Source organism: Vespa mandarinia, chromosome 12 (assembly GCF_050613455.1).
Source record: "Vespa mandarinia isolate Hongniang chromosome 12, ASM5061345v1, whole genome shotgun sequence".
In the NCBI taxonomy this organism is placed as follows: Eukaryota; Metazoa; Arthropoda; class Insecta; order Hymenoptera; family Vespidae; genus Vespa; species Vespa mandarinia.
The window spans coordinates 610,965-629,255 of NC_140821.1; the positions used below are offsets into that span (position 1 = coordinate 610,965).

Below are 18,291 nucleotides of genomic sequence, written 5' to 3' on the forward strand. Positions count from 1 at the left end.
ATCGTTCCTTATCGGGTCTTCCTTGAATTGTCTTTTTTCTTTTTTTCTTATATCATTACAACGTTTGAATTTTACATTCTTCCGGAAGTCTCAAAGTTCAAAGTTCATGACCCACGTGTTGAAGGAACTTTGAACCTAGTATAATAACGCGCTTGACTAATTTCATTCGGAAGCAGAGTGGATACTTGGCACGATTATACGACAAGAATTTAATACTATAATGGAAATAGATTGTTCTAAATAGAAGCTGCCACTTGTGCTCAGAAGGGTATATTATATTATGCCGACTACTATCTACTATTTACTATTTCGGGATAGAAACGACGATGAATGAACGTATTTTTCGAGTAAAGAAATAATAAAAAGAAAGAAAGAAAGAAAAAGAAAAAAAAAAAAAAAGAAAAACAGAGAGAACGAACCAACTGATGGCTATTGTTTGATATTTAATATGTATGTATATCGTGTTTTATTTATATCGTTCATTAACATGTAGAAACGGGCAGGAAATAGATGACCAACGAATAAAGGAATGAACGTTGCACTTTGTATGAGACCAAATTCAACGAGAAAATAAATTTTTGTAAATTTTGTTTGAAAATCATTGTTACTATGGTTCATCGTTCTTGAGTGAGCTCCTTTATGAGAACCTATATCGTCATAGACGTCTTCTTATTCGTTTGAAAGCGCCAGCTCCAACTCGTTCTATCAACTTCCGCTCGACGACTTAATTAAGTTTTCCCGCCAATTATACCCATCCTCTGTTAGACGATTGCTTTCATTGGCTCTCTTTAATCTTTTTCCTATTTCCTTTCAAACTTTTTGGATCACCTCGTATCAACTTATCTTAACGCTGCTAACTAAAAAATCGTCAAAATTCTTCTTTTTTACATTTATGACTTAATTTACATTACTACCTTTTCACGCGTAAACTTGTATCTTTCCTTTATTTTTCTTTAATTTTCTTTAATGAAAAGAAGCTTTACGAATAAACAAAGGAGATATTTAGTAGATCTTATTTCTACAGGACTATCTCTTATTCGTGAACCTTTTTTATATAGTTCATAGGAACGACCGTTTTATCTCGACTCTTACAATGAATTACAAAGATAAGAAATAACTCCAAGTTACATTTTTATTAGTATACGATCTTATGGAAAGAAAAAAAAAAATTATTTACGGTTTTATCAATATGAAGACAACAAATGCGGCTACGAATTTGCGAATACGAACATTAACAATTAAATTTTTAAATTTAAATTTTAGCAAAAAAATTCTAACAATCTCATAGATATTATTATATATCTTTTTTTAATCTGGACTACGGTAGTTACCTCACGTTTTGGTTCTCATTGATCAATGGTATCTCGTCCATCACATTGATCCTCTGTTCACAATCAGTGTCAGTAAGCGAATGATGACGGACAACAACTCTAAGAGCGTATGCAGTGTTACGAGCTCTGAATAGATGTTGAATAAAGGCATCGATACTAGTTGTAGAATAGTGATAGCGGTGGTGGTGGTGGTAGTGGTAGTAATAGTAAATGGAAACGCAGTGTAATGCTTACGGAATAGTAAATTCTGTTCGAGTAGAAGCCACGCACGTTTACGCATACACGCGCAAGCACATATGTTACATACGTAAGTTGAGAGTAAAGTACGAGTACGCGAAAGGAGAAGGAATCGACACTTCGGCCTCGCTCGTTCTTGGACGAGGACGTATTTCCTCGCGTCTTTATTTGCGATTGCACGGTTATCGCGAGCAAACGATTCTCAAAATCGTTTTATCGTCGTTTGACAGGTGATCGATCGTGTGAAAAAAAAATATTTCGTACGCTTTTTTGGAAAAGCGCTCTCTCTCTCTCTCTCTCTCTCTCTTTTTCTCTCTATCTCTCTCATTTTACCGATAGAAATGCCTTTCTTCAAGAAGCTTCGGAGATTCTCCAGGCATAAAAGTAAGTCGATAACTAACAAACAATAAGAAATTATTATTTTTGTTTCTATTATATTTCATATATTAAGTATATGCGTAAGATGGCCCAAGTAAAGCGTTAAACAAGTATTCTAAATTTATTTATAATTAGTCTTGTTTAATATCAACAAAGAATAATCGATGAGAACACTTTGTAACGCTTCGTTTGGTTCACTCTGTAATAAATAGTTTATACGTAATTGAATACTACCCCCGTTAAAGTTTTTAAAGAGAAAAGCTTCGTCGACGATTTTTGATTGCATTATCTCGTGTTCTTTTTAACGCGATTTCGAGTTATTCAACCGACAGAGTTCCCTGGAGTACGAATCAGCATTTCACCGCAACTCGTTTCTTCGTAGTATTTTCTAGCGACGAACATGTCCCGAGGTGATAATCCTTGATAATTTCTCCAAAGAGAGAACGTCTCGAATGGACAGAAAATTTTTTAACGAACTAGCATTTAAAAAAAAAAATTTTTTTTTAATAAAAAGAAACATATACTATGTACTACATACACACATACACACACGCGCACACACAGTCAATCACATATATATGCAGAAACGAAGCGTCTCGTTTCCAAATTTATTCTCTCTTTTGAAGCGCGTACGATCGATCACAGCTTTTTGTTTTGAAATCGTCCCATGCTAGTACTTTGTAAACAATAGTGCTCGAAATATTTCACGCGCATAGGTATTTGTATATATATAGGTAGAAGCATTTATATATACATATACAAATACCTCTATAGACTATATCATCTATGGAAATTTTTATGTACAACGACATATCGTCCAGTCATTCTCAATTTTATATGCGGTCCAGCTCGCATTCTTACCTAATAGAATTCTTTTTTCATCCATATTATTTACTAGCTAATCCTTTTTACTTAATTACACATTTATCGATTCTCTCTCCTGCGTATAATTTCTTTTCACTCGATATGCTCAGAGGAATAATTTCTCCACGTGATTTCACCGATTATTCGGCGCCGACCTTTTCAGCATGCAATTCTTTAAAGCCTGTAATTTTCGTCCCAACGCATAGTTTTACATAATTTCACGTAGGAGTGGCATTACCCTTTCCCCTTTACTCATGTATATCTATCCATCCGTAAGTAGAATAACATCAGCCACTTAAATCGTTATCGATTAAATCTCTTCCTCTCTCTTTCTCTCTCTTTCTTTATTTTATTTCAAGATTTCGTTTAATTGAAATTACGAAATTTTGTTCGTGCAACATCAAAGGGTTTAATTTTAGCGTAGAAGAGATAGAAATATTATTTTCTTCCTCCTAAAAATGTTATCATTCGCAAATGAAAGTTAAAAGAAAATGTGAATGTGTATTCGCGTAAAGAATTTTGAGAAAATTTCTTTATGAGAACGGAGAGTCATTCTCCTCTTATCTCTCTCAATCGTATACTATTACGAAAGTAGTCTCTATGAGAAGATTTTAAATCTACCGAACTAACGGACATATTTCGAATTTCTCATCTGCTGCGTGTGTATCGAGATTCAAAAGGAATGCTTTTTTTTATTGTTTTTCTCTAGCTTTTCTTGATCTCCACCTCTTCTTTTTCTCTCTCTTTTTCCTCTCACAAACGCCGGAAAAGATGGATTTACCGACGCGATCGTGGAGCTTCTTCAGTATCGTTAACCTTTTATTTCAGATCGTTGAGGCGTAGTTTGCTTGAAATAAAGCGTCTGGAAGCAGACTCTTCGAATGCCGTGAAATTTATATATATGTACTATTTTCTTTTCCTCTCCCTCTCTCTTTTTCTTTCTCTATTTCTTTAGAGAAAAAGAGCTTTCCGAGTCTTTTTGAAAGCAGCCATCTCTTGGGCTCTTTCTATCTCTTCGCAACCACTAGCTTTCGATGCACCATTTTCGAACATTTTATCTCCTTCCCTAGTTCTCTTTCTCTCTCTCTTTCTCTCCCTTTCCGTTTTTCACGATAAAGTCAGGTAATACCCCAGAGTCGAGTAATGAGTTCCATTCCTTTTACTCCGTAAGCGTTGCGCGTTGCTTGCGTTTGCTCTCGGAAAAGACCGAATGATCCACGGATTGCTATTTGAGGCTAACAGACTTAAGATAGATAAATATTTATTTCTTCTTATGCATCCATGGAAACGTTTACGTAAAATAAAGTAAAGTAGAGAAAGATATGGAAACTAACGAACAAGTGTAATTAAATATCTTTCGATTGGATGATATTCTATGTAACAAAGTTAGCTCGATATAAGCTAAACGAAGAACTGTTACTAAAATGATATTTAAATGAAATAGAAATGAAATAATACTCGAATGTAATAGATAAGAGGAATATTTTTTAACTAGAATGTAAAGAATGTAAAGAAGAAAAATGATGATTGTAGAAATTTGCATGTGTTTCGATAGTAAGAAATCTATACGATTATTATCGTTAACAATATTATGCAACCAACTTCTACATTTCGAGTTTTCAGAATAGCTCTCTGATCTTTGCTCAGCTTATTTCTTTCTCGTTGAAATCCAAGGCGTAGATATCGCGATCCACTGACATAGTTTCTTTTTTTAGTCTTGGTGTCAAGTTCAGTTCATAATGTTATTCATTTGAAAATCGCGCGGTTTTACGTCATGCGCTAGATTTTATTTCAACCAACTGTTTTATTTTATCTTTGCCTTTATGACGTAGCATGTATTTGCTAAAATGATTTCTATATAATATGTATGTAAGCATATAAAAAAGGAATAAAGAAACGATTAAGTTATTAAAGAGGAGCAAAATTTTTCTCTCTCTCTCTCTCTCTCTCTCTCTCTCTCTCTCTCTCTCTTTCTCTTTTTTTGATAATCTGTTGGAGAATGTTCGAACGAATTTTTTTCGCGATATCGTGGCCGTTCGACGTGTGTCCATGGATCGACGCCAGAGAAAATTAATACGTACATGGCGAGACGAGGTCGTCAAAAGAGAGAAAAAGATGAGGTAAAAGAGAAGAGGAAAGAGACTTTCGGTCGTGCTGAAGTATTACACGCAGAAACAAAAGAGGTAGTACGATGATGGCGACGGAGAAAAATTGGAATATTGTTCAGTGGCTTCTGCGTTCGTTGAATTTAATTTAACGTTGAGACGTTTCTTCCACAGTCGAGTCGAAAAATGCATGAACGCCGACGGTGTGTATTCCGGTCTTCGGAGACGAAGAGAAAGAAATTGGATCGACGTGCAACGATCGTTTTTCTCATCGTTCTTTCGTCGAACGAATAGCTTCAAGTTGGATGAAGGAAAAACTAAAAGAACAAAAAAAAAAGATAAACGAGGAAAATATTTGCCTTCGGTAACTTGGTAAATTTATCGTAAACGAGGGAAATGAATTTTTTTTCAAAATAACTTAGAAAAGGCCAGAATGTGATCGAAGTTTCTTTCCTTTTCTTCTCTTTTTTCTTTTCTTTTCAAGTAATTTTCCAATATTTTCTTTTCTTTTTCTATTACTTCTTGTCCTTCTGCGATCGTACAACACGAGAGCCACGCAGAGCGCATTTCCCATGCAGACGGAAAATCAATTTCATGCGCATACGGAATATTTTATGGGCGCGCTTCTGGATGAGCCTTCTACCACCTCGCTTCGATATCGTATATCAAGGCGAAATGGTTTTCGAGTTGAAACACGTTCAGAAAAGTGAATAAGCCGAGTCTTTGTAATTCGTTCTTCGTTTACACTTATGTACATACGCAAATGTATCGTATTGTTTATTATGCGATCATATCGTCCTGTCATTTTTTTTTCTTTTTTTTTTCTTTTTTTTTTTTTTTTTTTTTTTTAATAGACTCGTAACAGTCGACGTTTTTCTTTCTCTCCTCTCTCTTCTTTTTATATTATTCCCTAGCGATTATCATCGCTGGCTTTCCATACGGAAACATTTTCATCCGAAAACAGATCGGGAAAAAAAAAGAAAATGAGAATGAAGAAAGCTTCTTTGTCCCTCTCTTTTTCGCCAAATAAAATCCCAGAAGCTCCCGTAAGATTACGTATTCCGGATCTTTTGCACTCTCCTTGTCTCGTCGTCTTCTTCCCGTTATTTCTGAATTGCCACAGTTGCTGTTGCTACCTCTAGGCGCGTCGTTCTACTCGCGTTGAGATACGGCTCGGTAAGTTTTCCACGTCGTCGCAGAAAATTGTTGCCCCTCCGTTCAGTAGCTTATTTCCCCGGGAATATTGCGTTCCTGTTTTCTCTTTCTCTCTCTACTATGTGTCTTCCTTTCTCTTTTAAAGAAGCCTTTCTTGTCGAAAAGACGAAAAACCTTGCTTCCATAAGTGATCGATGAATACCTTTCTCTACTCCCTCTGTTCGTTGTCGCGACGTAGAAGAAAAAGGGTAGCCTCGAAGGTCGGTACCATTCTCTCTCTGATCAACTCTACTCAACTCTATCCACAGAGAAAATAAAGGACTTGCTCCCTGCGATTTCGTGGTCAGAATATTAAAAAAGTGGAAGGACGGTTCCTTTAGCAAAGTCTTTAAACCGATCTCTCATATAAAACGCACGTACTAACCTATTCTCTTCTTTTTTTCGATTATTTATTTATACGATATTGTTGCTCGAAACTCGAAATATTTTATTACTTTGGCGATTTGAAAGCTACCGAAATTTTAGCGGGTAAAAAGATAATTCCATTTCCATATTTATCCTCTTTTACTTTTTCTTTCTTCCTTTTCATTAGATACGACGATTTTCATAGCCGTTTCCGAGAGGCTAGTATATTTCATGGAAATCAGCTTTGTGTATCTAAATCCTATGGGAAAATGCAACGGTCGTTTATCTCTTATAGAAGAAATATCATGTTTTGGCTCACGATGTATAAAACGGGGCATAGGGAGAAAGAAAGAAGAAAAGGAGAGATATTCTACATTGCAATCGCGCTTCACACTTGCTTTACATTTTTCTCGTCGACTTATCCGCGGAACGCGGAAATAACGCGATATTTCCCGTATAGAGAGATACACGCTTGTTGGATTTGTTGTCTGCCTTGTGATTCGTCCGCTCGGAATAAAATGATACGATCGCTGGATCGTATCGTTTCGTATACACAGATATTTTTTACGTAAAACCGACAAAAACTCTGACCGTAAACGATAACGATAACGATAGTAATAATTATTTAATGAAAAAACGAGTGAGTGCCTAACGGCGAGCCGGATCGTAAAATCTAACGTAGAATTCAATGTATTTATTTCCAATGAATTCGATCGTTAACGTATATCGCTAAGCGTTTCATCGAACATACCGCGATATATTCAAATTAGTGAACAACTCGCGGCAATTTTTCTTTACTCGTCGGAAATAAAAACATTTTCAAATTTATTCCAAAGTAAGAACTTACTTGTACCAACTCAAGAAGTAGGCAAAAAAGAAATAAAACAAAAAGGAAATGGCATTCCTCGTTAAGTTAGTTCTCTGTGCTTTTCGAAGAAATTACTCGATTTCCGCGAGAGATGTTGGGTTTTTCTTTCTCCTTTACGTTTTTTCTTTTTTATTTTATTTTTTTCCTACTCCTTCAACCTTCCTCCTTTTTCCTCGCAAGCGAAAAAGCGTTTCCACAGTCCTTCCGCTAGATTTATGACTACTTCGTGGCTTTCGAGAGCGCCCGCATTTCCAGCTTCTCGTAACTAGAAGGAAACAAAAGGTGGACGTGCCATTTTCTTTTCCACTCTCTTTTAATTTGATCTTTACGACCGTTAATCCTTTTGCTATTATTTTCGATATTTCCTCCTAAAATATTTACATTAATTTGTTTTCATATCGATATTATATTATCGGATTACACCCGATATCTTTTACAAAGTCTCAACAATAGAAAAAAAGGGAAAATAAAAGAAAACTAAATGTTATGGGAGAAAAAAATATTAAAGAGTAAAATAATTCATCGACGGCAAAAAATATTTGAGCTCCTCGGAAAAAGTCGATCGAGAGATCGATTCGTGAAAGGTAACGCGATTGGAAAGTCAGATCGATCGTCATCTATCATTTTTGCTGTACTTCCGAGAGATCGAAGAAGGAAATGCCGCGTATGGAGAGTCGATTCTTACATCAGCCGACCTATAGTCGCGTTCGGCCCAATTATCCCTTCTCTCTTTTTCTCTTTCCCTCCCCCTCCCCCCCTCCTCTCTCTCTCTCTGCCTTGTCTTTTCTCCTTCGCAAGAGCAGGATAATCGGCCTTCCCCGGCCAGACAGGACGACTCGTTATACTTACACACTTTCAACCCTGAATTCTTTCGCGTGCCTTTCCATCGCGAGAGACTGCAAACGGACTTGCATCAGCCGGCCAACAGTCTCTGGGCTCCTCTCGATCACCTGCATCGTCGACAAGCTAACGGTCGTAAATGTTTTTCTCTTCTCTCCGTTCTTACGATCGCCGTGTCTCATTTATTATGTCTCGATATTTTTCTACCTTTCACGTTGTCTAAAGATATTAGATAGGTATATGATGTATGTTTTCGTCTGTGGCTTCATTTTTCTCTTCGTTTGAAAAGAATTTTTTCCTTCCATAGAGAATTTCCGTACCATATTTTTAAAGTGACAATTTCAAGGGGACTAAGGGAAAAATGCAAACGTAAAGTCTAGAGATATTATCGTAACGCGTGTCTGCGTGAAGCGAAGTTGAGGTCGAGTAGAAGCGACTGACAATGAGAGAGAAAGTATCGAGATGCGTCAGACGGTGTAATGACCCTTCCATGGTTCGATCACTTTATTCACGGTAATCGCCTTTTACGAGAAGGGAAAATGTATATTGTTTTTTCTATTTTGAACCTATACGTCTTCCATAATATATAATATATATATAAATATATATATATATATATATATATATAATATATTATGTATATATAAATCATATTTTTCTTAGTAAAACATAGAATTCATTCTTTTTTTTTTCGTAAGATAGTAGCATCAATAGTATCATGTCGTCGTCTATCTCAAGTCTTGAAAGCACGAGCGCGTACTATTTACCTGCTCTTGCAGCCGGCTGGTCACGAAGTATCACGCGCTCTAATGGAAGGATGCACTTTGTGGTTCAAAGCTCGCAGACTACGACGATGAGAATGCTGCTTCTTTTTCTTTCTACCGTCGTACACTAACAGGCCCCTTGAAAAGTCGAGGTTGGTGCGACTGGATCAAGGCCAGCCGAAACTCTCGAGTGTGACTAAAAGAAAGAGATAAAGAGAAAAGGAGTAGAAAGAGTAGAAGGAAAGAGGAAGGATGAGAAAAGGGAGACGGTGCTTGGAGAAAAAAAAGAAAGGCAAAGGAGAAATTCGATGGGATTTTAAATGATGTGCGTATGCGTGTATATGTGTGGAGGAGAAAGAAAGAGAAAGAGAGACAGAGAGAGAGAGACAGAGAGCAAGAAGAAAGAGTGGTATGCGAGACAAAACCACAGAGGAAACGAAGAGGAGAGCTCGGTCACGAGAGACTCGTGGTGGGTCCCTTCTCACTCTTTCTCTCTTCGATTTTCAACCACTTATACGCGCCTTTGCAGAGAACCGGAGCAAGTCTCGTACACGCCGGCTGATGCAAGTCTCGTCGAGACTTTCGTCTCGAACGGTTAACTCCACTCCACGCTTCTTCTTCTTCTTCAAGTTCTCTTCCTCTTTTCGGTCCTTCACCCTCCAGCCATACCGTAGAGATATCGGCTCTCTCCTTTCCACAGACTCAACGAACAGCTCACCGACGAGACGTCGGCACCTCCTTGAATTACGAGCTGCATTTCCGTCGTACAAAAGCAACATCCTCTTCATCGATGTCCTTTTCGTTGTCGTCGAGCAGAGGAAAGTTCTAAGAAGTTACTGTGTTGTTCCTTTAACCAATTCGATCGCTGCTTTAAACCTTTCGCAAGAGTTCAAAGTTTAGAAAATTTTCAGCCGATGGGATGATAACGCGATTAATCGACCGATTGGAATTGTATCTTCTTGCCTGTTGATAATCCGCCATTCTCTTAATAAGTATATTATTTTCTACGTTCGACAATTTGTATTTTATTTGAAAAAAACCGATCTATTCTCTCCTCTCATGCGAAACTCTTTTATCTGGCTTCAATAACTTTTTTTTATTCGAAAAAAATATATGTATCATATTCCGAGCTAGATGGAAGTAGTAAATTCTACGACTATTCAGTCAGATCCAACTCCGTACAGTAGTTAGAACCGTAACATCTTGCTAAGACACGAAAAAACTGAGAATACTCTACGTGATTCTATTACACCATTACCCATCGATCGAAAAACGAAAAATGAGAGTGCGTTAAATGCGAGGATCTGTTGTAATGAAGTTGTAACAAATGTTGATATAAGGTATCTTCAAATGGTTCACGTTCTCGAGTTTATGCGTTTGCATGCTACGTTCACGTACAAACTCGATCGAAATCTATCCGTTTATTATAACTTTGTCGAGATCGAGATCTAACTTTGACAATATTATTCGAGAAGAAATACTACTTCTCCCTAGTTCGATATGAGTTTCGAAAAAATTCCTTTGATACCAAAAGGAAAGTGGAAATATGATCGATATACATATATATTTTTTCATAGAGGCATTAATCGCTTTTTGAATTAAAAAATAAAAATACTCAAACGATTTCCCTTGCCCTTTTCAAACGTTTTCTAAGAAGAGTGAGCACGAGTAAGAGTTCCTTCCGTGGACCTTTTCACGATCTTCTTCCATGTTCTATGTTCGCACGACAAAAGTTCGGAGCGGCTTCGTTTTAGCGTGAAATAGGAGGGAATCGGAGAATCTCGAGTAACTCGATGACGGTGAATCGGAGAAAATGAACTGAGCGATGAGAAATATTGAGTTCAAAAGGATTCTTTTTATCAATTTCACTTTTGCAAGTTTAATACTTGTGAAATTTATATATATATATATATATATATATATATATATATATATATGTATATTCGCGAATATTCTCTCCGTCTCTCTATATATTTCACTTTTTCAACGAACGATTGGCAATTTCTCGCGAAGCGAGCGCGTAAAATTGATTCGACGAGCCGTTCGACGGCCGCAATCGACGGCGGCATCGTCGACGAACTCTAAAGTCAATCGCACGCTTAACGAGAGCATAATGGCTCTCGATGATCGAGCGTTGGGCTCTCGTTTTCACCCCTAAGGCGTTCTTTTACCACGGTGCCGTCTATCCATGGGTTTAGAGGGCCACGATCCGATAAATTACCATCGACTTCTTCAACGATGCTAAGCTATCCGTTGAATAATAAACGACGAAGGAGATAAAAGAATGGCGAGATTCTTCATCGATGTCTTCGTCTATTCTTCTTAAAGATATTCAAACGACACCGTAATAATTATCTATAATAAACGGTTTTCTTAGTGTCTTTAATGCCAATCATTCTCTTGTTCATGATAGAGAAAGTCAAGGAAATAAAGGTAGGGAAGTAAGGAAATTCCTTAGACAATTTCTTTTTTCCTACTTCATTTTCTTTTTCTTCTTTCATAATTGCATCAACGGTAATTGCATCAAATTATACTGGACGCTTGGCTCTTTACGTTGTTTGCATATTTTTTCACGGTCTTTCGTATATTCAGCTCGAAAGTCGAAGCAAGAGAGAGGCCGATGAAGCTGCAAGTCCCGTTAAATCGAATCAGACTGTTCCCCCTTCTTTCCTCTCTCTCTCCTCTCTCCCTCTCTCTCTCTCCTTTCTCCCTTCCCTCCCCCCTCTCTCTTTCTCTCCCTCTCTCAGAGATCGTTAACTTCTACGAGATTATCCGTCCAAGTTCGACTTTACTAGTAAGTTTACGGAAGGGCATCTCCCCATGAAATTAGGTGGTAAAGCTTGCTACTCACGGTAGTCTCTCACAGCAAAGGAAAACGCCGTCTACATATCAATTTCTTTACAAAGCTTCACAACGGAGATCCTAGTCAAGAGTAGCTGGAAAAAAGTAGAGAAGAGTAGAGAAGAGTGGGAAAGGTGGCTAGGAGGAGACGATATTTTGTTTTAACTCCCTCTCTAAGTATTCTAATAACGTGTGTTATCCTGAAAAACGAGTCATGGTGACGTAGTGCCTTTTCGTAAAGTTTGCTTTTGCTACCGTGAAACTACTGGCAGAAAGATAAGTTTCATTTTACGAAGAGAAACTATCACGAAGAAGATTATTTGAAATAATTCGATTTTTCATTTTTAGATTCTTCAGTAAGAAATTTGATAATGTTATTTAATTTATTTGTTTAAGTATGATTAATAATGTGTCTAAATGCACTTAGAAAAAAAAATAATTTAGAAAAGCATCGAAATATGCAGCTATTAGCCCGATAGTACTTGCGTTACATGATTTAGATTTTGATAGATCGCAAGTAATACCGACCCAGATCTCACCACGTGGAGGTTGCTGCATGTGGAGATCCACTGGCTAAAATAACACATTAATTAGTCGCGTTTAATGAATCTTCTATCAACCCGATCATAGTTGATCGAGGGTTCATAAACCGCAATTTTACTCTAATCTACCCGTGAGAAAAAGCGTGGATTTTTTTTTAATCGTCTTAAAGATATCTTTCTAAAATTCTATCAATATTCTCTAAACCATTATCCTGATATTATTAATCGATATAATTTTTATGTATAATTTGTACATACTGGGAATATATAAAAGCACATGTATTTTATAATCGCATTTTATTATCTCGCATTTATAATTAATACAAAATATTTTGTTACTGATAAATCTGAAGTTGGATATTTAAAAGATAAATAAAGTAATATAATTCAAGAAAAGATTAAAAAAATATTGTGTTAATTCATAAATAAATGCTGTTTTACAACTGACGACACTCATTCATGAATTAATCCAATATATATCCACGCTTTTTAAACTATTTTAATTACTAAGTGGCGGATAATTAACAGATCTGCCATCTTTGGCCAAAAATGGCAGATCTATTAATTATTTACATTTTTTAATTTGATCTTAAAAATGACTTAATCATAGAACTGGAACTTTTGATAAAAGAAATATTTACTTTTTCTTTAATATTGTCTTAAATAAGCCTTAAAAATAAATTAACTTAAAAAGTAAAACTGTTATAATAATACCATTACTTATAAAATGAAATATTTCTTATTATTAAATGCTTATAATTAATAATAACGCTATTTATTACTATCGTTAAGGCTATTTATTATTATCGAAAACTAAATAATAGCCATTAATAATTACGCCATCGTATTGTTTAAAGGTTTTAAAAATAGATATCACCCATAAAGCATTATATTAATTAGATTTTGTGATCAAAGAAATTCTAACAGTTTGATAATACCATTTAATTCTTTCATATTTTCTGAAATCAACGTCATACAGTTTTACATATTACTATACTCTCAATATCATTATCGGTATCATGAAGAAAAAATGACCGAACTTCTCTCTTGCATTGAAGAGACTAGTGCGGAAGTGGGTCTCCAACTGAATAGAGCCAAAATGTTCTCTACTAGTAATTAACCGAGCACATACATTACTTCAAAACTTGAACATTATTCAAGATATGCAGATTAAAACCAATGTCACTTATCTAGGAGCCCGCATTGAGATTCGAGAGGACTGCGAAGTAGAAGTAAAAAAAAAAAGTTTGATCATGACAAAATTGAGAATGGTACTTATTAGAATCTGAAAAAAATTATAAAATCTTTAAAGCATCAGAGAAAAAACTAGTGGAAATTTTAATTTTCTCCATCGCCACGGTATCGATCGGAAACCTGGACATCCTAATGTGTCATGTCGCAAAAGAATTTTAACAATCGAAAAGACCTGAAAAATTAAAAATACTGCATATACAACAAATCATGGAAACAAATAGAATAAAATTGAAAAAATATGTAATTTCATTCTATATGCCTGCCGATATTATTAATATAAGAATCCAATTGAGATTGTAAATCTGAAACAAACCTTAATTCATTAACACCTTCAAAATCTTTAATACATCTCACTTATGTTTAAAATTATATTTGTTACAGTAATATTAAAATTATATTTTTTATAGAATTATAAATAATTATATTAGATATTTTATGTTTGCCTTCAGAAATGCATATATACATATGACAATTAAAACAGCAATCATTGGAAGCGCTCTAATCGAAAATAGCTGATGTTAATAAATCCAACGATGATCATCTGTAACAAAAAGAAAATATATTAATCATACAATGATCATACAAATAATAACATGAAATATAGCACATATTTGTTCTGCCAATATGAAGATGCACTTTTCAATTTAATTCCCTATCTATTTTTATCAAATCCCTATATTTCGCGTTGCAATAGAATCAAGTTTAAACGCGTGACCGACTCTACGTTACAACGTATAATGCTTAATCAATCAAGAAAAGTTTCAAATATTATCATAATTAATAAAAATAAAATATATAGGAATTATATTATAAGTTACTTCTTTACCGCGTTATTTATACGAAAATTACAAATAATATTCCATCAGAGTTAAAAATTGTAAAAGAGTAACTACTGTAATATTAATGATAGTTAATTATTTAAAAAAATTTAATAATCCACGAATCTAAGTATTTTTGACACTAATTAAGTATTTGTGCATCTGGTGAACGATTCAGGCATGAACTTCATGTACCTTAATGGAGATGGAATGGTCAATCATCTCCATCTGTAATAACTACTACTACTGACGAGCAAGATAATAATATGATTAAATATAAAATAATAAGACCACGAGCAGATTTTCAAAGATTACAACGAACTGTGTACCTTTGAAAAAGATAACTCGTAGTCGATAGTTGCCCTCTTGAGCCACAGTTTGTGGGGGCCTCTTCGGCATATAGCCTCTTCTTTGCTTCGTGTCCTAACCACTGCTGTAGGGCATTCCCTACCTTCATCGTACGCAATTATTAATGAGGAAAACAAAATAAATAAATAAAAAAAAAAAAAAAATAAAAATAAAAACACTTATTATATATTTCACGAACTATCCTAGTTTGTGGACGATCAATGGATCGAAAAAATCCATCAATCGTGCGCATCTACACAAACACATTTAATCGAATGCCACAGCAGATATTAAATCTAATCGATGAATCTATTATTAACATTTTGCATTTTTAGAATTAACAAGTATCGAACAAAAGTAGAAAATCTATGATATATCTTATGATTATCTGATCATTTTTACTTTGCATTTTTACTATATATTTACTTTAATAAACATGCATATCAAATTATAATTTATTTTAGAAACCACGAAAATGCAAACTGTTATAATACTTAATATTAAGTATCGAACATGTTAAAAAATTTTTGCTAATTCGAAAGAAATGAATTTTTAAACAAACGCAAAAAATTTTTAACTGTTCCATACTGATATATATCGCTATACAGAGCGTCAGCAAAATAAAGAGGAAAACAAACATGCTGAGTAATTCTAAAATTTGCTGAAACTTTGTATAATATCCGGAGACGAAACTTTTCATTTCTAAGTGGAAATTATATTCTACGTCTTATCCGGTCCTACCTACTTAAAATTAAACAAACATTCGCACGGAAAAAGTTATGCTATCTGCCTGCCTATGATCTATATTTAAAAAATATAGCAAAACATTCATTCCAACACACACACTCCACGATTCTCTCACATACCGCCAGGGTGCAAAAACCTACACTAGAGAGTATGCCCCGGGGCACCTCCGACACCCTAGCTCAACCACGTTTCTCTAACTTACATACTAAGGTGGGTACGTACCAATTGCTGTAATCGACCGTCAAGGCTAATGATTATTGCGTAAATGACTAAAGCAAAAAATACTAGTACATACTAGTATATATACATACTAATAATATACGAGTATTTCCACATGATATATGGTAACTCTACTATGCAAAACGATATAAATAATAATATATTAATATAGCAATATTCGTATTTATTTTCAAGTTATCGCGAAACGATGTACAAAGCACCACCTAACACGTACACACAGGCGCAAAATACATCGTGCGCAATCACTAACGCTATGACAGCCGCCAATAAGGGAAGACAAAACTAAACCCATATTAACTGTTTCTCCACCCATACGAGTAACACCTGGGCTCACGCATAGATGAGAACGCAGAAAAAATGGGGGGAGGGAGAAACGGGAATTAGTTCATTAGAAGCTGAAAATCCTGATCTAAAAATTGATTAACTTATTCTAGGGTCTACGGACTATGACTCTACAAGTCTCTTTATTTTTTTTTTTTTTTTTATTAACAATGGCTCTACTAGACTTTTTTCTTTTAAAAGCAATCATTCTATTGTAATTTTTTTTTTTTTATCAATGAAATTGATTGAACATTTAATTAATTTTTCATGCAACTATAATTAAAAAACCTCGGACGATTCCTTTCAACAAGTGACTATTCTAATTAAAAGACAAGATCATGATCCATCACTTGTTTCTCAGAATCTATCCGTCGCGTTTGTCTTCTTGTTCATTTGTTGATACACATAGATATATCGAAATAGTTTGCAATTAAATAGACTAAGTACGGTGCAATGCATGTAACACAGACCACACATGCCTTTTCAACGAAATCGGGTAAATGAATGCCCGATTTCATTACTAATATCGCGAACAAACAGGAAGAAAGCAAGTGCTAATTAATTGCACTGTTAATTAAACAAGTCGAACCGATGAAACAAGAGGACCCTATCCTGGGCTAATAAAAATAAGCATGCACAAAAAACAATCAATGGAAAATATGTATAAAAAAAAAAAAAATAATCTATTCGTGAGTAATTTCAAAAGAGAAATTATTCACGTGCTCGTCAATAATTTATTTAAAAAATTACAACCAGTTACTCGTGCCGATTCGGACCTTTCGTCCTCGACATGATTGAGCACTGGAGGGACTTAAAATTTGTTCACTCACTACTTAAGAAGTTCTGCGATGGCTCCAAAACACTCGTTTGCGATGTAGAATAAAATTGAGGGAGATTGATCCGTATGAGGTTGAAAATCAGATAGATTGATCCGAGATCGAACATGAACTAGGTTAACATCCTTGTAGATTGATAAGGCAGGATTATAATGATGACCTTACAAAGAACTGAAAAGAAATTTTTATGGAATTTATTGTAATGAAAAAAATTTTTTGAATTATTACCTATGAAATTTGTGAATTTACTTACCAATAGTTTTCTACAGAAAAAGTCTTATTTCTCATTCATCTTCAATGATGCACTGACTCTAATTCACGAACAATTTCTTTTAAAATAAAAATACAACTTTAGACGGACAAATCCTAATACTATGATTACTTTGCTCGTAATCGACTAAAATACACTTGTCTTTAATAGAATCCCGAATCGCGATCAAATTTGAACAAACGAACAGTACTTTTAATTTTTATTTATACGATACAACACTCGATTCGTTATCACCCGCACGTTTTCAATGACGATCTGAAAAAGAAAAAAAGACAAAGTTATTATAGAATCATTTTTAAAAATACAATTTTTTTCTTCTTTTTTTTTTCATTATTAAGGAAATATTTAAGAAAGAAATTTACTTACTAGATTCTTTGTCGATCCTTTATATGATGAGCATCCTGCTCCAGAACGATGAATAATGCACTAACACTGACTCTACTTCGCGAATTTCTATTGAAACTAATTTAAATTTTATCAATGAATAACAAATATGAAAATATTACGAGCAAACACTGATCCTAAGACCACCTTGCGCGTGATCAGAAAAAATTTGGAAAACTTGAGAATAACTGAAACATACAAAAAATTATACATCAAATAAATATCACATTTATAAAGGACATTTCCTGCAAATCATCTCTGAAGGTAACATATTAAAGAAGTATATTATTCTAAAAGATTATTCTAAGATATTATTTAAAATAAATATGTTAAATTTAATGTGAACATATTATTAAAAGTAAAGGTTTTTGAAATGTACCAAATTATGGATTCGTTGACTTGATAGTGCTTGCTTTGCATCTTGAGATACAAATTCAAGCAATATCAATTTCTTAATCTCATCACTCGGAGATAATATTTTTAAATCAAACAATAAAAAGTAAATTCGATGATGAGTAATCTGAAAAGTATACAAATTCATACAATATATACTATGTAACAATAAATTTTCTATAATATCGAATAAACGATGAAATGTTAAATAGTAAAATATATAATGGAAAGAAAATTAATCGATCTTTTCGCAGATCCTTACTACATATATTTAGAACATAGAAACTATATTTAAACTACGTAATGAAGATCTCTTTCCTACATTGAATACTCTATTGTTCTTTTTTTA

At 34.4% G+C, this 18,291-nt stretch overlaps 1 protein-coding gene across 1 annotated transcript in view; it reads left to right on the top strand.

The window, feature by feature from the left end:
• Positions 1-1,707: 1,707 nt before the first annotated feature.
• The window catches only part of LOC118448892 (uncharacterized), a 44,792-nt gene continuing 28,208 nt past the window's right edge, over positions 1,708-18,291 (top strand). The window contains exon 1 of the mRNA XM_035882809.2: positions 1,708-1,952. Coding sequence (XP_035738702.1) covers positions 1,910-1,952 — 43 coding nt within the window. The 5' untranslated portion in view covers positions 1,708-1,909. The remainder of the gene's footprint in view (positions 1,953-18,291) is intronic.